Consider the following 26246-nt stretch of genomic DNA (forward strand, 5'->3'; position numbering starts at 1 on the left):
CTTCACAAGTCAACCTTCACAGGTCAACCTTCACAAGTCAACCTTCACAGGTCAACCTTCACAAGTCAACCTTCACAAGTCAACCTTCACAAGTCGCTTAGCTTTGATCCAGTGGAGCTACTGTTCACGTCAAATGAACTTTGAATCTATCAAGTAGTGTTACAACACAATTGTCATTATTTTTATAAACAAAAACGTCTAGTTTTCAAAGTTCTGCTTACAATGAAACGACTGAGGGTTTATTTGTAGTTTTCTGTTTGTTTGTTTGTTTGGTGGGGAGTTTCCAACAACAAGAACATTAAATGTTTGGAGTCATTTTCTAAAATAAAAACTCAAGTGAAAACAATAAACCATGGAGCATATTGACAAAGTATAGGCTACTCTTGACAGCTTCTCCTGCCCTTGGCTCTTTGAATCAAGCCCAAGCTGTAGCTTCCTAATTGGATGAATCACTGAAGCTTTGACAGCAGTAGTCAAGGACTTAGCTGTACCTCCTCCTAGTGACATCCACCTGAGTTACAAGCCTAAAATTGCTCATTGCAGGAGGAAACTAAAGCCCCCTCCTTGGGGGCATAGCAAGATGGAAGTCCACAAGTTCAGAAGAGGCCCTCTGCCTTGACCATGTGGCTACATTGACCTCAGGCCTCCAATGTCCATAACTATGAGAATTATATCTTTTAAAGCCACCCATGGTGGTGGACGACTTTTATAACAGTCTAAAACTGAGTAAGATAGGTAGCAAGCAATTCTATGACTGTTGTAGAAAATTAGTTAATATGTACGTATTTGTCCTGAAAACACAACACACTAATGCCACCGCTCATAGCAGCAGAGAAGATGCATTTTCTTCTTTTGAAATACTTGGAATCTACTAAGACTAGAAAAATATGTGATACTAACAATAGAAGATACATACGTGCACACACACACATGCATGTACACACACATGTCCCAAAACACATGGGTATAAACTCACACACGGAAAGGGACATACAAACATTCATGCACATATACATATACACATGTGTCTAGGCATATTTATATTTGTACAAATCATAACCATAACAAACAGTTGCTATCTATGATGAAAGGTAAGTAGATAGATTCGGGCAATAAAATATTTGTCAAATTTGCTCTGCATTTCAAAACATTTATAAAATCAATTATAAATAATGTGTTACTCAAAAATCGCAGATATTTTCAATAAAAGAAAAAAGATATAAAAATAAACTATTAATGGTCAAAGGTGTCTTATAACCAAGTTTTTATGACTAGAATTTATAGCATGATTCTCCTCTCTTATAGAAATGCTTTTTAAGTCACATGCATGTCATGACAGAGGATTAATGCCCATTGTTGAAGGGCTGGATGTACTGGTTCAACATTAAACACCAAGCAATGATTCCCTGCAGCAAAGCTTTACTGTAAAGGGAAAGATTCGCATATAAGATGCATTTGAAAATCAATTTCATACTTCTAATTTAAAGCTAATTCAAATATAATTATTGTATCAGTTCCATTCATTTGATGAGAGTCAGGAACACAATCACCAGGGGCAATAAGGATGAAAGTTTCTCAGAAGATAGCCTCGAAACAGTCATACCAAGCAAGGAAACACAACACAGATAGAAGATGCACTGGATACCGTGTGGACTGATCTATTTAGAAACCAAGACACTCTAAGACATGGTTCATGCTCTGTGCCTTGCCTCCTCTAATAGAGAACCTTCCTCGTCTGTTCTGAAGCCCTGATTCATATCCCATCTCCAACACCGGCAAACAGAAGAAGTGATAGGAGACATTGAACACAAAACTTCACACTTACCACTCTCATCATCTATGCTGAATCTCCCAAGACCACTTCCATCTCTGATGGAGTACTGGATCTCTCCATCCCTACCAGAATCCTCATCATGGGCAGTCACCTGCAACACGCTTGTTCCAATCCGTGAATTTTCTTTTACAGATCCAACGACAGCAAAGTCTGGGAAATAGGGCATATGGAGGTTTTCATTGACATCCACCACCTCCACCTCCACGAAGGAAACTGATGACAGGGAGACAGGACGCCCTTTGTCTTTGGCCCTGACTGTGAGGTTGTAGAATTGCTGCTTCTCATAGTCCAGCTCTTTGCTCAAGCGGATGGCACCACTGGCTTTGTCTATTTCGAATCTCCCATTATAATCATTGACCAAAGAATAGCGCACTTGACCCCCTAATCCAAGGTCAGGATCCTGAGTCTCAAGCCAAGCAATGACTGTACCAACAGGGAGATCTTCCAAAACCTTCACACTGTAGCTAGTGGGGATGAAAGCTGGTGAACAGTCATTGACATCATCCAGAAAGATCTTTAGGGTGACAACAGAAAACAGTTGCTGGCCACTTTCTGCTTTGTCCCTGGCTTCAATTTTCAAAGAATAGTTGGCTTTGGATTCCCTGTCCAACTGGTCAGCTACATAAACAATTCCAGTTGAGCTATTGATGGCAAACTGCCGTGTGTCTGTCAAAACCGAGTACGTTACCTCACCATTAGAACCCAGGTCTTTGTCTCTTGCTTCCACTTGAATAATCTCAGTGCCAATACTTGAACTTTCAAGAATGCTGACTGAGTAGCTGTCCTGAAGAAACACTGGGCTGTTGTCGTTAGCATCCTCCACATTGACTGTCAACAATCGCCATGATGATTTCTGTGGCTTTCCGAGGTCGTAGATGGTTATGTTGAGGAGATAGAGGTCTGTGTGCTCTCGGTCCATGGGCATGAGAACTTTAAGCTGTCCAGTCTCCATGTCAATATTAAAGCAGCTGTCCGTGTTCCCATCTGATATTGTAAACAGTACCTTCCCATTGAAGCCAGAGTCGGCATCATATGCTTTAATCTTCAGGATGTTAGTCCCAACTGGCATATCCTCCTTCACGGCCACATCAGAGGGGAAAGACTTGTCAAAATGTGGTCCTTGCCTGTTAATTGAATAAAAGTCAAGAAATCCATCTTCTACATTCAGCTTCCCGTTAGCTTTTGCTTTAATGAGTAGTTTCTCTGCCAATTTCTGAGCCACTCGAGTTTCTCTGCAGCTGAAGCTCTTTGAAGACACTTTCCCATGGAGGACTGAGATGTTAATGGTCATGGGGTCTGCAAAATTCTCCCCATCTGTAGCTGTGATTCTGAGGGCAAAATTACCATTTTTAATGCCAGAATTCATCAGTGGCTTTTTAAGCTGTAAAACACCAGAGTCCGGGTTCAAATAAAAGAACCCAAGTTCATTTCCTGAAATGATTTTGTACTTTACAAGTTCGAGTTCATCAATATCAATCGCAGAGACAGCTGTAATATGACCCCCAACAGGAAAGTCATATGAAATGACTCCCTGGCAAGCCACTTTTTCGAAGAGCGGGATGTTGTCATTGACATTTCCTACCCGAATGGTCACGTTCACCTCACTTTCATGGCGGTACGGTGAGCCCCAGTCAGAAGCTCTTACAACGAACCTGTATGTCTCTGGGGAGGATTCGAAATCTAACTCTTCAGTGGTGCTGATCACACCCGTGAACTGGTTAATGACAAATGGTAAAGGGTTCAGACTGGCAATGCTATAAGTGATATAGCCATTTTCTCCTTTATCCTTGTCAGAGGCCGACACAGTCAGAACATTTGTTCCGACAGGGATACTCTCATTCACAAACGTCTCATACAGTGTCTGCTGGAATTCTGGGGTGTGGTCATTGGCATCCTCAATCCCGATGGTGACTTGTGCCTTCACCTCTCCTTCCTTGTCTGTCACCTCCAGCTTGTACACTTCTTTCTTCACCATATTCAGGGGCTGCGCTGTGACAATCAGACCTGACCGAGGGTTGATCTTGAAGTACTCGGTATCTTTTCCAGGAGAGAGTTTGTATTCCACATCCAGTGGCTCAGGATTTACCTTGACTATGGCCACCAAGACACCAGGAGGGGAAAATTCACTTATGCTGACTTCATACACATCTTTTTCAAACCTAACTGGGATGCTGTCTCTCTTGGGGTTGGCAATATGGACTGTCTTTAGTTCTGAAAACTTCTGCGGTGATCCTTTGTCTTTCGCTTGAAGAGTGAGGTTGTAGCCATAGGAGAAGCTTTCCCAGTCCACCTGCCTCCTCTCCTTGACTTTATATTCATTCATCCATTTGCCTTCTTTAGCCAGGAAGAATTGATCCAAAGGATCTCCAGCCACAATGGAAACAGATTCGATCTCTCCATTGGCCCCCTCGTCCAAATCATCAACTGTCACTACTGCGTATGTTGGCTCCTTGTCCAATGAGAAAGGGGTGTGAGTGACCACATGGATAATGGGAGCATGTTCATTTACACGTTCAATGTGAACATAAAGTTTAGCAGTACTGCTAACTCCGTTATTGCCATAGAGTTTCATTCCCCGGTCCACTGCTAAGATTTCTAGGTCATACCTGTTCTTCTCATCATAATTTAAGCGCCCACTTAAAGAGATGACACCACTTGTGGGGTGGACTGAAAAAAGCTCAACCTTGTTCTTAAAGTAGTAGTAGAACTCTCCATTGGAACCGATGTCTGCATCTGTGGCTGTTACCTGGGCAACGCTAGTCCTAAGTGGTGTGCTTTCTGCAATGGTGACTGAGTAAGTGGTAGGGGAGAACAGAGGCCTCAGGTCGTTCATGTCTAAAACCTGGATGTTCACTTTGGTCCATGCTTCCAGATCTTCTCCTCTGACTGAACCTTTGATGATTAATAAATAATTGTCTTGGATTTCCCTGTTCAATATGGCAGAATTGCCACCTTTAGTTCTTATCCTGAGAAAGCAGAAATCTGCAATGATGACCTCCTCAGCTTTGAAGAACCCTTCCTCGTCACCAGACACTATTCTGTACTTGATGTCCCAGGATAGGTCGATTAAGGTGATGCCCATTCTGCTTTGGCTGTTGACATAGGTCCTCGCTGCTGAGTTTTCGTACACGGTAGCATTGTACACGGAATGTGTGAAGTGGAAGCCCAGGGGCCCTGTTCCTGGCAGTCCCTGGGAGACGGTGGCCAGCAGCTTCAGCAGCAGCAGCAGGAGGCATGAAGGAGGCCTTGTGCACACACAGTGTCCCATATTCACACCCATCACTTCACATGTCCATCCTGGAGAGAAACACAGAGGAAAGGGATAAATTAATTAGAAGACAGAGAGGGAAAGGAACACAAAATAATTGTCCTGAAATGATGCTTTCAGAAGGCTCTATTGTAAAATCTTTTTATTAAAGCATCAATAAAAAATCTGAACCTTCACTGGCACTAGATAATAAAGAATTCAAAGTCACTAGGCTTTAACCGTATCTTGATTGAACTTTGTTAAATGATTCTTTTCCACTTCTTTTGGGATTGGTTTGGGGCACCAAATTTATTGTATGTTGGAGGTTAACTTAGAAATGGATAATTGGAGACCTTAAATGCATTTAATGTTGGCCTATAGTAGCCTTTTACATAATTATACTAGGAAGCTATTTAGTTATCTTCATTACTGTACAGTTCAACATTTAAAAGGAAAAACTCAGAAGATACTAAAAGTCTATCAATAGAAAATTAAATAATTTAGAGTACATTCTTAAAATACAATGTAGTCACAAAAATGATGGATAGAGATAGACACTTTCGGACGCTAAAGATGAAGAGCTAACATAAGAAAAGGTGGCCAAGCTGGATTTAAGAGTATTCTGTTTAGGGCTGGCGAGATAGCTCAGAGTTTAGGAGCACTGGCTGCTCTTCCAAGGGTCCTGAGTTCAATTCCCAGCAACCACATGATGGCTCCTAACCATCTGTAATGAAATCTGGTGTTCTCTTCTGGCATTCAGGCAGAACAGTGTATATATAATAAATAAATCTTAAAAAAAAGAGTATTCTGTTTAAATATGGATGTGGACAGTTGTATCTTTAGCTTTGAAGTGCCCGCTACTGAGGTACATGGAGACATCATTTCACTTCCCACTTCTTTCACTGAACATTGCTCAACAACGGCCACTTAGTTCCTTCCACACGATTTTAACCTTGTAAAGGTCTGCTTCAAGATATCACTGTCTTCTACTGTGCCTGTTTCAGAACTGATCAAAATGAGTGAACAGTTCAATGTCTTGAGAGTAAACACGTTGTAATGAAGCACAGCTGACAATCCCTAAAGGAGCTGCATAACCCAAGGGACCCTCCTTGGTGGCTGCCATTCATTGCAGAAGGTGGGTAAAGGCACTTTCCCGAAGGTATATAAGGGATTACAAGAGTGGCCTCAAGCTACTACTTTTCGGCTTGGTTCCAATGAGGCAAAACTCTGAGTGTGCATATGCTCAGTTCCTATGGGATGGTGTGCCTTGCTGCTGTCACCAGCTGAGCCATCCGAAAATGCTGAGCAGCAGGGAGGAGAAAGCAATTCAACACAGGGATCCCATAAGCTCATAGAGCACAGTGAAAAGCAGAGAGAGGGAATAGCCTTCTATAAAAGAAGGTAATTTCACATGCAGCTTCTCTGAGTGTCATCAGAAAATGTCTCATGGGCTGAGAACATAAATAATCAGAGCCGTGCCATTCATTGCTCCTACAGCCAGGAATAAGACCAGGCAGAGCAGCCAGTGAGCTAGTCAGTAGGTTTCAGGAACAGACTATTTGGCTCCTGGGCAATTCAGAAGTGACTTGATTTGTATTTTGTGTTGTACACAATTAAAATCTGAGTATGGTAGCCCCTTCTCTAACAATCACACTCTGAAGCTAGCAGAAGCTTTAATGATATTCTGTATGCATTGATGGACCGGTCTGGTCATCTTTTGAAGATGCCTAGGACCAGTGGAGATGCTGATCTCAGCCATTGTGACTGTGAACGCAAGACAGGATCTCAGAAGCAGGTGCAAAGGCCACATTCTATTCTCTCAAAGGAAAACCCTGGAATCCCCACAGTACAAATCCAGTGTCTGCCTATTTCTCATGCATCCTGTTAACGTTGGAAGCTGTCTATGGGAGCACTTTGTCCCATCCTCTGCTGGAAGAATCTGAAGTCTACAACTACAAGAAAGGAACCATTCCCCAATGCTTAGCTCCTGTCCTTACATCCCAGTCAGAGCTTCTAGGGCAGAAAAGCTGAAAGAAACCCCGCTTGTGCCCAATTCTGTCTCTGGCATCCAGTGCAGCGCCCACTTTACATTAAACAATCCTACTAGTGCAGTGAACAGCACCTTTCAGTACTAATGTAACTGGAGGGCTTAACTCACTCATTTCAATGGCCCCAAGAAAGGACATGTTATTTAAGAGAGAAACAGAGAGACAGAGAGCAAAACAGAGATGGAGAGAATCCAGAAGTTACATAGGTTAAAAAGCAGTTTAAAAACACAGTTTTCATAAGGGGAAACTGAGGCCTGAGGAAGGAAAATATTCCCCCATATGGAGTCCTCAGATGTCCCAAGAGCAACAATGTGTCCCTTCCAATCTCATCCACTGACCAACCATGGGACAGTCTGAGAACCAGCACTCATCATTTGGGATGTTCCTCGTGCTCCAACCCCTGCTTACACCTCTAGGATTTCGTCTCTTTGGAGTAGTGTGACCCAGGGGTGTTCACGCCAACAAAGCCTTTTATGAATCCTTCAAAGTAAAGAAAGCTGCCATAGGAAATTGACTGTTCAATTTAACTAATCAAAATTGATGCTTACAAAAACTGAGCTATTTTTTTCAGCAAGATCTCTGCTGCTTCTCTCTCTTAGAAACTCAAATGAGTGGTGTTCAAGACAATTGGAAATACTTCAGAACAGGTTTAAATAGAGTTGTATTACTGTATATGGAAATTTGTATTGAACTCACAAAAAAGAAAACAAAATGGAACAAATACTAAGCAAGAGTACTTTTGTCAGCTTCGGCTGTCAAACCCGAAATATCTCATACGACATTTCTATCTGTGGTTTTGAAGGAGGAAAACAAAACCTCACCTGGCAGAAAGGCTGCCTGGCGGTTTTCCTTGTGGGTTTCAGGAATACATGTGTGCTAAAAGTTAGGGATTTGGTACAATTGCAAAGTAAACACTAGAAGAAAACTCTAGCTTCTGTTTTTAGCATGCGAAGATAATAGTTTTTATTATTTCAGCAAGGTATTAGTTTTTCCATACACAAGCCAAATCTGTTGAAGCTATGATAGTTATGATGTCTTAGATGCCCTGCGCATTGATTTATCCTCCTGATTCTGGATTATTTTAAAGAAAGCACCTATTTCTGAACCCCAGAGCCTATTTTCTACAACTTAGCAACATAATCAATATTTTTATACAACCCCCAAAGAGATCACTGAGCCATCAATCTCGGAGACATCCGTCTTTTGGAGTTAGTGCTGGCAGGCTCCCAGCCAGCCCTTCTCACTGTGAGCGTGAATCTCAGTGTGGGACTGAGATGGAGCGTGCAGATATGCCTTTCCAGGGGATGAATAAAGACGAGAGACACTGGGGCAGGGACGGTAGTGACTGGGACGGCTGTGACCCTGTGCATACTCAGGCATGAGCTTATAATGCTGCTGCTGATCTTGCTTTTCACACCTAAAACTGTTAATTAGGTCATTTGGGAACAGGGGAAAACTACCTGAAAAAATAGTATACTTTCTCTGTTTTTTTGAGTTACTCATTTTGAAATGGTGCACTCTCCTAGATGTATCTCAACTGAAGAATGGATAAAGAAAATGTACATTCTACATAATGGAGTACTACTCAGCTGCTAAAAATATGGTATCATGAAATTTTTGGGCAAATGGATGGAGCTGGAAAAAAATCATCCTGAGTGAGGTAACCAGACCCAGAAAGACAAACACAGTATGTCCTCACTCATAAGTGGTTATTAGATGTAATACAAAGGATAATCATGAAACAATCCACAGACCTAGAGAGACTAGGTAATAAGAATAGTTCATGGGGGGATACTCAGATCTCCCTGGGAAGGGGAAATAAATTTTCTAGGGGGACTGGGGTCAGGTGGGTGGAAATAAGAGGGATCAGGTGGGTAAATGAGAGAGTTGACTGGAATTGGGTTCACTCGGAGGGGGCGATGTGGAAACCCAGTGCAAAAGGGACTCAGAGGATAATACATGTTAACTAACAAGAAATCCTAGTAATGGGGGTTTAGAGCCCAATCTAGTCATCTTTTATAGGCAGGCAAGGCTTCCAGTGAAGGGGCTGAGACACCAATCTAAGCCACAGAACCTAAGCAGGGCTCTCACAGGGGCTCACAGGGGCCACGGGTGCTCACGAGGGCTCATGGGGCTCACAGGGGCTTACAGAGTCTGCAGCAGCTATCATGGAGCCTCCATGTGTTTTCTCTAGTTTTTCTGCACACATGCTGTGCTTGTGTAGACGGATATTCTTGTTGACTCCTAACAGTAGAAGTGGGAAGTCTTTGACTCTCATGCCTCCTCTTGGGGCCCTTTCCCTCCCACTGGGTTGACTCTTCCACCGTTGACAGAAGAGTTTGTGCCTAGTTTTATTGCGTCATGTTATACCATGCTCAGGTGTTATCCTTGGGAAGTTTGCTCTTTTCTGAAGGGAAACAGAATAGGAGGATTAGTGAATCTAGGGGAAGTGGGGAGACTGGGAGGCTGTGGACGAGATGTATAAGAAAAGAAGAAAGAAAGAAAGAAAGAAAGAAAGAAAGAAAGAAAATAAGAAAGAAAATAAGAAAGAAAAAAGAAAGAGAGAGAAAGAGAAATAAAGAATGAAAGGAAGGAAGGAAGGAAGGAAGGAAGGAAGGAAGGAAGGAAGGAAGAAGGAAAAAAAGCACAAAAGTGTCTGCTCTCCAGAAAGTGCTCAGAATGTACATCGAGAAGCTGTATAACATGCAGCAAAGTCAACACATGCAGTGTCTCCCCTACATGTGCAATTGGAGAAAGATGTGTGAGTTCTAACTGAGCCAGGCTGATGAGTCACCAGTCCGGAGTACACTGTGGCAGAGCTCTCAATAATATAAGGCTGCTTAAGTTACAGAAAATACCCTTTGACACATGGGTTTAAATCTGAACTCTTCCATTAGGTGTGCAAACTTGGATCATTCTTTTAACTTTGCTTACTTTTATTAATAAAAAAAATGATAAAAAAAATAGTGCCCACTCAGCAGGATTTGAGTTAAAATCTGAAGAACTTCAATTCCTGGCACAAGTAATTATATGAATTCAACCAGCCATCATTTACTAAGGTAGATGTTAGAGACTAGAACTCTTGAGTCTGTGGAGGAGATCCATGACCTACTCCATAGTTTCTTCTCTATCAGGAACAGGGACTCTCAGGTCAAAGGAAAGGAGGCCTCATTCTTGGGCCAAGGCTATGGAGATTAGTGTCCCCATCACAATGACAAAAGAAACCTGAATCAAATTTTGTTTGCATTAAGTACCAGTTTTCTTGTCTGACAAATGGAGTTTATAACAGACTCTACTGCTACTCCCAAGGTTTAGCAATGGGTGGGTGTAGTGTTTTACACATCATTCCAAACTTAGGAGGCTGAGAAAAGAAGGATCTAGTTGAGAGGCCGGCCTGAGCTACATGGAGAGCTTAAGATCAGCTTGCCTATAGAGCAAGACCCCGTCTCAATAAATAAACAAACAACAAACAGTTCCATAAATACTGGCACTATAATTACTTAGATGCTTAGGAACAATACCAAAATATAGGAAACCAGTGAACACCAATGGTTTGCCCTTAGCCATGCTGACCATCCTTCTTATGAAAACTACCATTCTCAAATCCCAGATGCACGCCAGTGGGTGAAGCCAGCATCCCTGAAGAGACAGGGCTGTGCAGGGACATGCTCTAATGGGCCTTATAATCACAAAGGCAGATCTGGCTTGAATTGCCTAGACCTCCCTTTGTGGATTGCTTGTCATCGCTTGGCACTCCGGGCCGTTGCTCCTGAGGTCAGCTATAGGCTGCCTGCTGACACATGCGTGAACAAAGCTGTGCTGTGGGACTCATGTTAATGACCGCCTGAAAAAAAGAGTTTAGTGTGTGTGTGTGTGTGTGTGTGTGTGTGTGTGCTGAAGCATGCTTACACACATACACACACACGCACACACGAAACAGCAGCTAGAGACGGTACAGGTTATAACAATAGCTATTTGGATCACAAATCATTAGTGCGGCAACGCTGTCACAGATCATATAATGACATATTGAACGAAAGTCACTTAAAATCAATGAATGTTACAGTCAAAGGTGTTTTAACATGAACTAGCCTAACATTGAACTTTTATCACACAAGAGAGCCACCAGTTTACACATACGGTTCACCAGTCCCAAGGCTGAAAAGGGTCCAGTGTGAACCAGACATCAACACTTCTCTGTCTCCTATCCTTGCTCAGGTCTGTCATGGCTGTCTACAGATTGCGCTTCCCTTCCGAGGTTTAGCATATGAACTACCCCAGCAGTGTCCAGGGTGCCCTGAGCTGTCACTGAACCTGTTACACCTGTTTCTGGTCCCTTCTCCTGAGGTTCTGACTATTGACCTAAGGCCAGTGGCTCTAAGAATTCAGAGCTCTAACAAAAATCGGAAACACAACTTGGCAAATGGTCCAGATATTTCTAAAATTTGTATTATCTATTTTTCCTTAGCCAAACCAAAATTACTCCAATTACTCTGAGATGTTAAACCAAATACCAATTTCATGTATTCTCCATCTGGAAAATGTTGCTTGCTTCCCCTGAGTACTCATCTAAGCAGTGCTTTCTAAGTAACTAGAATATTCGATTCACAAGGCTCCAACACCTATTAGTGTGCAACATGAACACGGAAATCCCAAAGCCCACAGTGGCTTTTGCCAACCAGCCAAAGATGCGGTTTTTTTCTTACTTATAACATTATGAAGTCTAACTTGTTGCCACTGTCGCAAAGCATTTTGTTGTCACAGAGTGACCTCCTAGGAAAAGTCAGGCAGTCTGAAGTAAGAATCGTTTAAGTTTCTTCAGAAGAAAATGGCCACGTAGGCCTGGATTATGAATTCCCTCCTTTATTTCCTCCCCAGGTGCTGGAAATATTTCCATACAACACTGGTTAATGTCAAGTATCATTTCATCAGTAAACGCTTCAAATTCAGGGGTAATTCAACCAGGGGCTATCAGAAGGAAAGATTAGTATGTTGTTCAAGGCTTTCAGAAATCACTTCTCTCTCTGGAGAAAGAAATTCATCATAGTAGAAGAAAAAAAAATGTGTGGAGAGAATATCATTTGTTCCTGTGCTTGGCTGTCTGGGAAAAATACTTCAGAAAAATATAATAATAAAATCCCGATTTCAGTTTTCCTCTGGTGGCCTCTCTCACTGAAAACCAAGGGTAAGTAAACACATTAGCATTCTCTTCAACTCAAGTTTAAAACGAAAGCACCACAAACAAAGCCTTTACACAATGACAATGTTTACTTTGTAATAACCGTGTAAAAAGAAAAGAGCCAAAGTGTTGCAATGGAACAAACAGCCTTAAAAAGTTCCAGGAGTTGTAGGGACAAACGCAGCCTAAAGGGAGGGTGCTTTCTCTCCCTGCCATAGATTCTTAAACAGTAGAGGTCACCTCTCCAGCTTCTGTCCCTGCTGTTCTTCTAAGTCATCATTTCCGTAGTCATCCATCCCAAGTGCCAGAACTGGGTCTTCTCTGAGGCAAAGACTACTCTGTTAGAAACATCTAGGATGGGGCAGGGTACTGTGAGAACTGACACACAGCAGGCCTCTTTCCCCGGGGGTGGGAAGAAAGGAGGTGCATGTGTGTTTCTCAGACACAAGCGGAGAAGGAGGAGTTGAACTGAATGTTAGAGATGTGCTGTTGGGCGGCCCAAGGTTGCAAAGGATTTGATAAAAGTAACGAGATTTTCAGTCTTTCCAAGGTTACACGTGGGTCAGACCTCCTCCTGGACAGAGGAGACAGCAGGTGCAAGTGGCCTGCTTTGAAGGCAAACACTTACACCAGAACATAATGCACAACATTGAGGTCTCCTATGATAGACAAATACTGTACAATTGTTGCTAAAGGAATCTAAGGAGCCAAGAGATGCTGAGCTTGCTACAATATGATTCCATGTTTTCTGTTGCCTCCTAAAGGCTGAGAATGGGTGGATGGAGAGAAACTAAGAATATGGTGCAGACTATCTCAGGGTAACAATTGGTATGAAATGAAAGCTGGGAAGAGATGCCAAAGAACTTTGCACAGAGAAAAATGAGGACATGGAGAGATTCAACAAAGCAAGCAGAAGCAGGAGGAATTGTTTAGAGACATATATCAAGAAATGTCCCCCCTCCCCCGGGATTCGAACCAGCTTGTGTGTGGACCTGGGAACACCGTCTAGGAATCTGCTGAGTATTTGGTATGTCAGTCTTGTCTCATGTTGTCATCACTGACAAGCGTGTCTCAGCAAATGTGGGCTGGGTTGCTTTGGTTCACCCATACCCCACATCAAAATTCCTAGTCACGGATGGGTTCTGATGTGGGAAATACGCTTTGGGCTCAAGAGCTCTAATGGCTGATTTAGCAATCCCCATCAGCAGCCGATAGAGTCAACACAAGAGCACTCGGTTCCTCAAAATGAGCCTGAACAAGCATTGTCCCATGAGAGCTCTGCCACAGAGCTCAGGACAAGTGCCTGATGTCTACGTGGCTTCTGTCCTGGTGAGTAAAGAAGAGCAGGCATGCATTTAGCAAAGGGGTGTGGACCAACTTCCTCTGGGTCTCTGTGAGTGAGTCCTGCTGCTTCTGTGAATCTGAGAATTCAGTCAGTATTGTAGAAGAGGATGATTATTTGAAATAAAGTTACTCTGTTATCTAAGCAACTACTGAAGCTAATATGGGAAGATTGGAACTGCAGGTCAGTGTGGGTCACACAGAGTCCCTGTCCAAAACAACCCAAACAAAAAGCAACTGAAACAACCACAACAAAAAAAGTTCAATTACCAAAGACCTTGTTTTTCTCCTGATCGCACTCCAGGTATCATTTTGGAAAGTGAAAGCCAGATGTGGAAAAGTTCAAATGTATCAGTGTGTAAAGAAATGAAAGCAGAGCACAGGTTCAAAGCCAGGACCTTGGGGCAGAGCAGCTCAAACCTCAGATGGAGCAAGAAGGAGAATGGCAGTATGCCAGGCAAAAGAGAGCAGCATCCTGTTGCTTCAGCTCTCCCGCTAGCCTGGTGTACCTGCTCAACCAGCCCCCGCATTCCTGCTGTCCCGTCAGCCCCACACCTCTCCCTACGCGCATCTCAGTCACCAGGTCAGGTGGCCTCCTGCCAGACTTTCTGAAGATTCCAGAACAACAAAGTTCAAAGTTGTCCATATAGCCGAGGGATTGTGGTAAATCTAGCACTGGTCTTGGGCACTATCTCAAGCCTTTCTCTGCCTCCTGGCTGTACTGGCCTTTGTTCTGTTGTTGTTGCTGTCTTTCATATGCTTCTTGAGTTTAATTCTCTTCCCTTCCCCAATGTGCCATCAAAACAGATACACAACCAACAGATTACATGCATTACAAAAAGAACGAGACTATCTCTAAGGGATGTTACTGTCACCCACATTAAAAGCTGTCCATCCAAAGTGGTAAGTATTCAATACATTTCTACTGTCTCATAATGTTAAGAAAATTATCAGATCATAGAAGATGAGTTGGGGGTCCATTTTTCTCCACAGGAAGTACTGAGTGATGAATGTAAATCTTTTACTGTTAGCACAGCATCAGGACGAGTAGGTCACAGGTGACATTGTGGAATCTCATGGGCCAGCCCTAGAGCTGATTATTATCTTAACATGCCAGCAATCCTGACTCCAAAAACACTACATTAGAGGAACCAGTGTCATTATTTTGAGGATAGATCCAACCAGGTAGAAAAACCACAGTTCTCTTTATCAAGGTGACTACCTAGAATATTTCTGCTCCCACTGAATGGTTCCCTGGAGAAGGTCAATTCTCAGGCCTTCAACAAATGGGGTTCTCTTTTATTAGTGTTGAGATGGATCCCATCTCCAGTAGGCTAACCCAGTGGGTTCTGAGCTCCTTGCTTACAGCAGAGACTAAAGGAACCCCTGCTGCTGGCGGTAGAACCATTTGACCTCATTCCTCCAGGAAGCATTCACATGTGGCAAGACCATCAGTCACCCTGACAGCTAGAATCCCCGTTTGCTCCCACCAACCAGTGCTGTATAGTCTTCGCCCAAACTCTGTTGGCTCTCACTCTTTACGGGAGCATTTATTCTGCCAACAAAATCAAGACCTTGGAAGATTGATCTTTCCAGGTCAACACAGGGTTGTGTCTCCAGAGGTTTGCTTAATTTTCTTTGCCTGCCTATGAAGACTGTAGACAAGTATCTGGGAAGCCACAGCTATCCGCAGCCCCGGAGGTTGATTTGGTTCTGCAGTTTGGTTCACAGGGCAGGAGCTGTCAAACTCTGCACTGGATGAAGGACTGAGCACAACTCCTCAATTCTACCCTAAGCTACAATAACCCAGACACAGTAAAAACAGCACTTATGATCAACAGCTGCTGGAAAGGAAGTGGGATTGTTGCTCTGGCAAGCTTTAGACCTCATAGACTCATTTCACACAGTTAAAGAGTTTTCTTTGAGTCCACCCCTGAGTATATGTAGTTAAAAACCAAGTGTACCCTTTACTGCTAATTATGTATCACAAATAAATAGTTTACACGCGCGTCTGTAAACTGTGAGGGGGGCGCCCACAGCAGATGTTTAGGGACAGCTGCACAGTAAGGCTGACACGAACAGAGATGAAATTTATTTTAAGCTCCCTCAAGAGTGAGAGAAGGTTTGTTTAACCTTTTACCAAACTCATCTCTCTAGGGGTTCAGGTCTGAATGCTCCTTTCGAATAGATTCCCATTTTGTTTAACATGCCTACATTTCCTCTTTTCTCCCCCACTCCAGAAAGGAGCCCTGGCGATTTGACCACTTTGAGCAAATGTCACTCAGACATTACAAATATAAGCTCAGAACCTTGCTTTTGAATGCCTATGTGCTATTAGCAAATCCTAGGAGACACGACTAAATGATATAAATTTAGAAACAGAGAAGTTTGTGTGCCTGCCTCCGTAAGGACCCACTAGGCTACACTGCTGTTTTTTTTTTTTTTGTTTTTTTTTTTTTAAGAATTACCACATTACACAAAACAAAAAATGTCCCTGTGACAGCAATGTCACCCACTCATTACTCACATTATGCACTGCAGGGCTAGTGAGAAGCTGTTTAAAGTAAACGGCCTTGACCCTAAAATTGGGTACATTCCTTTTGACTCATGTGTATGTACTCTCCGAGGATAAATATTTGACATCTACGAAGTATTCAAATTGGTAGGTAATAATAGATAGCACAGCAGGAAGGCTCTTCTCCTTTCTGAGTCTCTTGAATTATTGTTTTAAGATGTTCTGCAGTTTGGTTCACAAGGCAGGGTCCACATCTTCCTGTTTAAGATGGCCCAAAGGTGGAGTGTCTAGAGTCGGGAGTGCCAAGATAAAGTACCCGTGAGAACAAGCCTGCCTTTGCCTCAGCTGTGAAGTGGTGGTGCGTGGAGCTGAGATGGTACTCCACAGCAGACCCCAAGGGCTGAGTGCACAAGTCCCAGACCCAAACTAGTTGGCTACAGTAATACTGCATTTCAAAGCGATTTTCTCTGGGTTGAAGGAATATGCTTATTGATCATGCTCTCATAGACTCTCAGAGGAAAGTCATGTGGTCTACAATCTCCTTAAGGTCTTCTCTGAAGTCTGCCTGTCTCTCAGAAACCCTCAAAAGACATTATCTGATAATTAAATTATCTGGTTCCACTATGAAACAGTTTTGCGTTATTTCAGCTTTTTTTATGATAAAACTTCTTTTTGTTGCTGGCTATCACAATACTGATCTTTTGTTAAGTAATTATAAGCAAATCAACTAACTAGGTGTGTAATCGTATGACATAAAAATCATATAGAATATGTAAAGCCATATACTCAATACATATCAACCTGATGCTTTTGAATTTTTGTTTTGCTATATATGATGTGGGGAGAAAATTTAAAATAACTCTTTGTTATATTTCTACTCCCTAAAGATTCTGGTGCACGCCTGTAATCCCAGCACTCGGGAGGCAGAGGCAGGCGGATCTCTGTGAGTTCGAGACCAGCCTGGTCTACCAAGGGAGTTCCAGGACAGGCTCCAAAGCTACAGAGAAACCCTGTCTCGAAAAAAACAAAAAAAAAAAAAAAAAAAGATTCCTTTCATTTCCATCTTACATGTTCACGTCGATTAATTGAAGTTGAAAGTATCAGTGCACATATACTAAGTGAGACGTGCAGCACTCTGTTCCAAAGGGGATAATAAGTCATCTTTATATTTTATGTGTTTATCTACTATTTATATTTTAAGATGTTTAAATATAAACATATACACAAATTCTTTAGGATTGTGCTTTTAAGCCTTTTGTGTGAGGGTTCTTTGCTTCCATCATTCAGAACATCTGAGCTTGTGGCAAAGCCTTACTTAGTTTTCCTTTTGGAAGACAGTAGAAGTGGGCAGTTATTATAGAATATGTAATTTCAAGCCTTAGCAAAATCCCAAGGGAACTTACAATAACTGCAATACACTAGTTAATGTCCATCACCAAACTGTCTATAAAAGTCCTTTAACTTAGAAAAAAAGGTTATAATCAATCAGTTAACTTAAGTGAAAAGCCACAGAGTAAAAACCTTCAATTTGAAATAATTTAAGATGTTTGGAAGCATTCGGTACAGGGCTAAGTCAGGAGGGAGAAATGGCCATGATTCCCTGACCCTGATGTTTTTAAACAAAAATGAATATTTAGGTTCCCAGTAGGTCAACAGAGAATGAAGCTGTCAGAATGAGGGCTGTGAGTTGTGGGAACTCTACATCCTCTAAGGGGGCATGTGACCGACAGGGGTGTGGCCAGTCTTGCTGGTGAGCTTGTCTACTGCATTCAGAGTTTAGCATGATCCTGATAACTCATGTCCTCTCTGGATAAGAATCTCCTCAGGTGTAATGTGTGATGAGCACACGCTCCAGCATCCCTGACATCCCTCATGCAAGCCTCATTTAATTGTGGATGAATCTTATCCGAGTCAGCGCTCTGCTGACAGGAGAGACCTCTGAGCAGGCTTCCTGGTGCCTTCCAGAGGCTGTTCAAGGTTTGTCAGGAGCTGAGGCAGATGTCGTTCTCCTTAAGGTGGTATTTCCATAGTCTACTGTGAGTGGGATAATGAACTCTGTAAGGATGAAAATGTCTATTTGTTATGTCAGAGGGAGACCCACTTCTTGATCTGCGATTCCTTTAAAGAAAATTGAAATTAAAATATAAAGAAAGAAAATCCAGGTACTTTATTCACCCTGTGATGAAAGCAATAAAATGAATTCTGAAAAAAGCCATAAGTCATAATCTTATTATTATTTTGATGACATTAGTATTACTCTTAATTTTAAAGATCTACTAAATATAATGTTACTACTCCTCTCAAATTATTATTTCTCCTTCCTTTACCTCCTTCCAGAGAAGAAGAATATGTGTTGTGTGCTTACTGGAATAGTGAGTGACCAGCTACCTTGGTTGGGTAGCAATCAACCCCTTCCCCTCTCAATTTTCATCACACTTAGAATCCAGTTTGCTAGGGAAATAATGAAAACTCTTTCTCCATTTGATTCTCCTCTGGTGGGGATGTTAGGGGAGGCCATGATTACTAGGCACTTTGGGAAGAACTTTAACTCTTTGCTGCTCAAGTATGGGACAAGCCAACATTTAATCTTTCAAGGTGACTTTCACTTGATTGAGTGGACTTAACCTAAGGCATATTTATATAGTCAGGCTTAGTGATACCTATCTGCATCCCCACTACTCAGAAGGCCAAAGAAAAAGGATCCAAGTTCAAAGCTTGCCTCCATTTCATGAAGAGTTCAAGACCAGCCTGCTCTACTGAGTGAGCCTCTATCTCAAAACACAAAGAGAGCCATGGATGAAGCTCGGCAGTAAAGCACCGGTTTCAGATCCACAAGGCCCACGCTTCAGTTGCCAATACAGGGGGAACAAACAGGATGCATTATAACCTGAAAAAGATTAGGGCATGAATGAAATTTCGATGGGTTTACTATTCGTTTTTGGTGTTTCAAGACCAGAATGTGGAAGATCTAAACATCAGGAATTGGAGCTTGATCTCTCAAGACCAAACTGCAGAGATGGCCACACCAAACTCAACACACCTCCCTGCTGTCAAAGACCAAAGCCAGTCACTGTTTCCTTGAGCTTCATTCTCTTGTTTCTAGACTTTCAGTTGTCCCAGGGCAATTAGTTGTTTCAGTTAATACATAAATCACACTGCTATTACGACTTGATGAGAATCTAGAACTCACAGCAATCACTTTTACAATAAATATCCGATGCTTTGAAAATAGTGCTGCATGGTTGAATGAACTCCCCAAAGTTCTTGTTAGAATAAGGTCATGTTGGTAGGTGAAGACTGACAGGAATCTAGACCTTAGGCCCATCTTCCTGAGTGGATGAACGTGAGTCTTGCTGAAATGGGTGTGTTCTCCCAGAAGGCAGCTCATGCTGCTGGTTCACTCTCACCCTTTCATACTGTGCCCTGAGATGACACAACATGCCAGATGTTGGCACCATGCCCTGGGACCTAACAGCCTCCAGAATCATGAGTCAATAAAGTGCACAAGTTACCCAGTCGGTAGTACGCAATTACAACAAGAGAAAAGAAGGTAAAAAGACAGATGCCAATCAGACCAGAGATGCCAAAGCCAAGAAACATAGAGACAATTTGCTAGCCAGGTGAATGACTCCATTCCTTTCCAGTCATCTGAGGAGGTCTTTCATGTAAGTAGCTGGCCTTCCATTCCATTGCTTTACAGCTTCCTGCTCTTTCTATATTATGCAAGTGTGAAGTTTATGTTCCCACCACGTCTTTGGAACTATTAATTACACACAAAGAGTTATTTCTTTTCCACTAAACACCTGGCGGAGATGAACCTGTAGGAGCTCACAGGAAGAAAATGGCAACAAAGCACTACAGAGTGAGTAGAACACAGCAATAAAATCTATGAATCGGGAGACCCTGACCAGTATTAGCAAGGGCCATGAAATGGCAGAACTGTGGTTGTACACTGTTACTGGATTGTTTGACTTGATTTCCACAGTAGCTCATTATGTCCACACAACAGATGGGGAGACTGAGGCTGGAGAGTTTAAGCTCATGGCCCACCTTGTGTTTCTTCATACCTATTAAGGCTGCATGTCCGGCATGGTGTGTCTGAATTCCTTGCCTAGCTTCTTGGCACAGCACTAAATTCCTATCTGAGGTGTTCACACGGGCAAAAATGATTCTAATAGTGGGTGGCAATCTTTCAGTTCAGATCCAGAGAGCACACAGGACATAAATCCCCATGTGGGAACAATGATGGGGGTGTTCAACAAGAATTAGTGACCTGGGTTCCCTAAATCAGAGGAAGCTGAAGGGCAAGGTAGGTAGCACTCACGCCCTAATGCTACAGAGTTTATTTGGGGGGGGGGGCAATTTTGGGAGCTTCCCTGCTAAGTTTTCACTTTTAATGTCCAGGTAACCTCTGTGAAGGAAGTGTTGCCTCAAGGAGGCAAGAATTTCTTGGGACTGGGATAGAAAGTTCCATATTGTAAAAGCCAGCTTCCCATTCAGCTTCTCACTCTCTCCAGACTCTACTGTGTTCTCTACTCCCAGAGCCTGAAGCAAGGGGCTAGGGATGCATTGGTCCTGGGCTAAGAACAAGAAGAAGCTTTGGTTTTATATCCCCTTTTGTTAGAAGGTCAGCTGCTTCCAAAACCCTGGTGACAGACACTTTAATAAGGGGACTTTACGGCTGAAATACAGTGCTCACCTGCCCTGGGGAATGATGGCCGCTTGTCTTCCCACTGCCTTTATTCTGTTAAACAAACTGCAATATGACCTGCCTGAAGAGAAAATATTTATTCAGATCAAGGAAAGGACTTTAATATGTGAAAGAGGTTTGAATGGAACTCTCATGGAGAAGGAAAGGAGAAGAAAGAAAACACTTCTTGCAAATTACATTCTGCTAGCCATTCAACCATGGACGATACTACACAACCATGCTAAGGCATTGTGCAATGAGATCTTCCTCATCTCAGGAATAGGCTAAAATCTAATCTCAAACAACAGTCCCTAGTGTGTGCTTTATTAAACACAATAAACCTTTAATTTTAGATCTAAATACATTAACATTTACAAAACTGTGAACACCATATAATGATAATATTTTTAAAAAGTTGTACAACCTTCACACACAAACATGAACACATATACACAAGCACACACACACACAGGCACACTAAGCACAGTGTTCTCTTGTCAGTTTCTCTAGCAAAAAATTCCTTCCTTTGTTCTGTTACTATAATTCGCAAACCAGTCAATGGAAACTCATTAAAATACTTAATATTACTAAAGATGTCCTGTGTTTATCAGGTATTGCTACCAACTTGTTAATTGTCTCAATAATGAACAGCTGACATATTGTGACGTATAACCACACTCAAATGAATATTTGCTTATAATATATTCAGGGTTCTGAAATGCCTGTCTCTGGCCTTTTTCAAGTTTCTTGCCATTTTGGTTTTGGTTTTCTGAGAGAGCGTTTTGTTATATAGTCCATGTTGGTCTCAAACTTACTATGTGGCCCAGGCTGGCCTTGAACCTCTTGTCTCAGATCTTCAAATAGGACCTTAGGACCACAAGCAGAAGCACCATGGCAGCTGACAATTCTGTTTTCTTCCTTCCCATCTCCACTATCCTTCAAGGGTTTTGGAAGTGCCTGTGAGTTTCCCCATATGAAAGATTCCCAATCTTCAGTTGAAGACATGGGAAGCAGAAAGTCATTTTAGAGTATGGCTTAAGAGCCGGCTTGGTTTCTAGTAATGGAGAAAAATACATTCAGATGAAGTTGCAGTTTATTAAGCCCAGCTAAAGACTCCCTATTTATGAGCCCGCCAGCCAGCTTCTTTCCTCAGGGACATTTATTACTGTAGAAGCAGGCCAGTTTTGGACTCACTGATAGGTAGGGACCCAGAAGCTCAGGGAAATCTGCAGCCAAGGGAGAGGGCTTCTGTCCTTACTTTTGTTTTCTTTGTCATTCAGCAGCAGTCTTCCCCCTGCATGTTTAGGGGCCTGTCTGAAGCTCACAGGCTTCACAAAGGAGCTGGCAGCCATTCCCCTCTGTTTACCGTCTCGGCTGAGAAACAAAGGAAGATAGGCGCCCAGCAACAGAAGCACAGCAGGAAGAATTTAAGTTGGCCCTGATGTTCAGAAGCCGAAGTTAAGCCAGAGAGTCAATAGCAGCCTTCTTCTCCCAGAAACCCCTTGACTTTGCTGTACTGGCTGGCAGGGGCTTTAAGTGAGTGAGGAAGTGCGAACAATGCTTGCAAAGGCAGAACTCAGAGAGCAGAGATGTTGGTGCCTGTTGAGAAACTGTCTGCTAAGAACCGGTTCCCCTCAGCTTTCCAGCGTTGAGGTTTTGGAGGCAAATGAGATGTCCTAGGCTTTTGCAGCAATATATTGCAACGTAGACAGATAGATGTTCACGTGTCTATGCAGCCCGATAGCTCCAAATGGAAAGAGATGGGGAGGCTTTCTGCAGTTCAAGCATTTGTAATTTGTCTTTTTCAGACATAATCCAGAGACACTGTGAGAGTCTAACAGGGACATTAGCAGGGCTCTCCCTAACACAGGTAACTCGGGAGAATTTCTCTTACCTGTGATGGCCAGCAAACCGCTGTGTATTACCCTGTGTGTGCTACTCCTAGCACTGTCCTCCAGCAGACAAGATGAGCATTGCCCTCTGAACCGCAGCCCCCCACATCTCCTTTCCCTTCTGATGTCACACTCTTTAAAATGCATTTGAATGTCACCTGCTTCAGGTTACCAGAATACAATGCAAAACTTTTCCTAACATCAGAAGAAACTTGATCTATACCTAACATATATCCAAAAATATGTTTCCTGACCATTTATAGCACTAATACATGAAAATCTCTGCCATCTGCACAGTTTTCAAATTCTTCAGGTAATTTTTCAAGTTTTTCTAGCTTTTTCTCCACAAGCACTGTTTGAGTAGGGCAGCAATTCCCCCTTGCCTGCAGCAACAGTAACTGAAGGTCAAATGCCATCAGAGATGCTCAGTCAACAACCTGAGGATAACTGTCCCATGTCATAAATCACACTGGCAGGGTGTATTGTCACCGCTCTTTGGCTGTCCCACAGCATAAGCCACATTGGCACAATGTATTGTCATGGCTCTTCGCTAAGCCACTAGTCACTGTTCATCTTCTCGTCCCTTGTATAAATCAATTAAAGTCTGTCATATGTGTGAGTATTCGGAATTGGAAAACACACAATATATTGCTCCTCACACTGCTCATAGTCTCGGGCACTAATTGGTACTCTCAAAAGTTGTCCTCCATGGACAAGAGGGGAAATGTGTTTCTCTTCATACAGTGGCAAGGCCAAGGCTGAGAACAAAGAAATAACTTTTGCTCTAAGACCCAGAACAAGGACTGATCTCCCAGGTTCTTGGCACATAGAAACCCTACTCTTACAGACATGGAGGGTTTTAGTCCATTTACAGCACGAAATGCCACAGAGTCAATGATTCTCAAGAGAAACCAAGCACAGTCTGAAGGAGCCAGCAACCCACCAGAGACCTGTTGAAGTGTGGTGTTATAATATGGGCTACGTTCCTGGCACCCGGCCGCCCGCACGGCTAGCTCTATGCCCGAAATAATTATATGGAAACTGTATTCATTTAAACACTGCTTGGCCCATTAGTTCTAGCTTCTTATTGACTAGCGCTTACATATTGATCTAACCCATTTCTAATAATCTGTGTAGCCCACGAGGTGGCTTACCAAGGAAGATCTTAACCTGCGTCTGTCTGGAGTGGGAGAATCATGGCAACTGACCTGACTCAGCTTCTCTCTCCCAGCATTCTGTTCTGTCTACTCTGCCTACCTAATGTTCTGTCCTATCAGAGGCCAAGCAGTTTCTTTATTACTTAACCAATGAAACAACAGATAGAAAGATGACCCTCCTCCATCAGTGTGGCAAACTCATGGATAGAGAGCAAAGAATAGAGATACGGGTCTCTCTGCTTTTCTTCTTTTACAGCCACTAATCGCATTCTGGGGTCCTTCCCTCAGGACTGCGATGTATCCCTCATTGGCTTCCAAAGGCACACATACCATCACCGTGAATTTGGAGATTAAGTTTCAAACACAAGAACTTGGAAAAACACAGACAAGTCAAGCTCTGCCATGGTTTCAGACAGAGAAAGGAAGCATCTCTACACAAGGGAATTTGTTGCTCCTCAGTAGATGGTACTTCACGTTAGAGCTGACTGACTGAAAGACGAGTCATGGGCCGTGTTTTCTGAAAGAGTGTGGATGTAGAGGTGATGGGCAGCATATGTGTGTGCGGGCAAGGGGGAGGAGTTGAGGGTGCTCTCAGTAGGGGGCTTCATCCCAGCCTCCTGGCATCCATCTTTGGAATGCTGGGCAGAAAACTCCATTCCAAGCTCCCTCCCCTAAGAGTTGCCTCTGTCCAAACTCCATGTCCAAGAAAGCCCGCCAAATGGTGACCCCTCCCCAGGGAGGGTCAGGACCACTCCCACAGGCTATTTAAACTGCCCCCAGAGAATAAACATGTGGTCTCCCCTTTTCCTCTCTTTCCCTCCGTGTTTTTCCGGGACCACCCTGGAGCTCTGGCACCCAATTAAACATAGATATCTTTTAATTTGGTCTGATTTGATCTAACTGGGATTATTTGTGTCAGAAGAGAGATTCTTCTTAATAAAATACTTAATAAAATGCCTGCATATCTCAAATTGTTTCTTACTGCCTTCCGCAGAACTGCAGGTAGTTTTAAAGATCTCACAATAGATCACAAGTGATCTTAAGTGAGCTAGCTCTGATATTACACATCTGTAATCCTAGCACTAAAAATGTTGAGGCCTGAGAATCATGCCCAGGCTGGGCCACATAGAGAGACCTAATAACACAAGGAGCAAGAAAGGATCAGAAAACTCAGTTTTCTTTTTTCGAACAAAGGTTTGCTGAAGTAGGCACTATATCTGTGCAGCCTCGTTTGTATAGCCTCATTTACCTTATTTACATCCTAAAGGCTGATGCTACTGTCTGAGTGTACTGTTCTGACTTGTGCTGCCCTTCCATTCTGCACAAGTAGCTCAGGAACCCGCGCTATAAAAGCCCAAGTGTAGTCTGCTGCCCACCACGAAAACTCCTCTTTCCTGTAGGAAGTTGCCCCTCAGATTAAGCTGCTCACAAGGAATTGGCACATGTGATCCAATCCTTTTTATCAATTCCCAAACCTCGGGAGACCAGTCCTAAAGCACAAGTCAGGGGTTGGAAACAGGGGTGCTCTGTGGACAGCTCCTGGGATCTTGGTGGTTGAACTGGGGCAGTAGATTATCAGTTCATTCAAGTGACTTTCTGGATCGTGGGTCACTAGGAGCTCTGTGGGAGCAATTCTGGGCTTTCCTTTCTGAAAATAATTAAACTCAGAAGCCTACCAGAAGTTCTGTTTGGATAGGAATCTCAAAACCAAAACTAGTCAACATACATAACCAAAATAAAAAAGTTAAGAAAGAATGGAAGTGGAGAGAGGAACAGAGAGAGAGGGAGAATATGGAGCGGAGGGAGAGCAGAAAGGAAGAAAGGAAGGAGACAGGTTGGTTGGCTGCTAGAAAAAAAGTCACAGTAATTCTACTGCAAAGGTAAAACATAATAATAATAATAATAATAATAATAATAATAATAATAATAATAATACAATAAATACCTAGTTTCATTTGTTACCCTAGGGTTAATTACTTTAGTAAAATCATACAGGAACTCATTAGATTTGTTTTAATGTAGAGAGCATGGAAAAGCTGTCAGGAGGCAAGGAGTTGCATTGTGAGGCAGAAGACAAGTCTGAGTTTATAGTGAGAGTTTACAGTACTACAGAATGCCCAGACAGAATGAAGCCAAATGAAAGGGGGAGCAACTGAGGCAAATCCTAAAAGCAGCAAGGATAAAGAACGGAGCTTGTGCAGAGAAGGTCGGGAGTGAAAACCTCAGTGTCTTCTGTGGGGAAGGGGAAGAAAAACAAAGGCCATGGATGGATGGCAGTGCCCTCCTTCTCTCTCTCTCTCTCTCTCCCTCCCTCCCCTCCCTCCCTCCCTCCCTCCCTCTCTC

General features: G+C 42.8%; 1 protein-coding gene across 5 annotated transcripts in view; it reads right to left on the reverse strand.

Moving 5' to 3' along the window:
* Window positions 1-26246, reverse strand: part of Fat3 (FAT atypical cadherin 3) — a 593378-nt gene that overhangs the window by 468471 nt on the left and 98661 nt on the right. For all 5 annotated transcript variants that reach the window (XM_026779396.1, XM_026779394.1, XM_026779395.1 and 2 more), the window contains exon 2: window positions 1826-5131. In XM_026779396.1, coding sequence (XP_026635197.1) covers window positions 1826-5114 — 3289 coding nt within the window. In that variant the 5' untranslated portion in view covers window positions 5115-5131. The remainder of the gene's footprint in view (window positions 1-1825; window positions 5132-26246) is intronic.

Source organism: Microtus ochrogaster, chromosome 5 (assembly GCF_000317375.1).
Source record: "Microtus ochrogaster isolate Prairie Vole_2 chromosome 5, MicOch1.0, whole genome shotgun sequence".
NCBI classification, from domain to species: Eukaryota; Metazoa; Chordata; class Mammalia; order Rodentia; family Cricetidae; genus Microtus; species Microtus ochrogaster.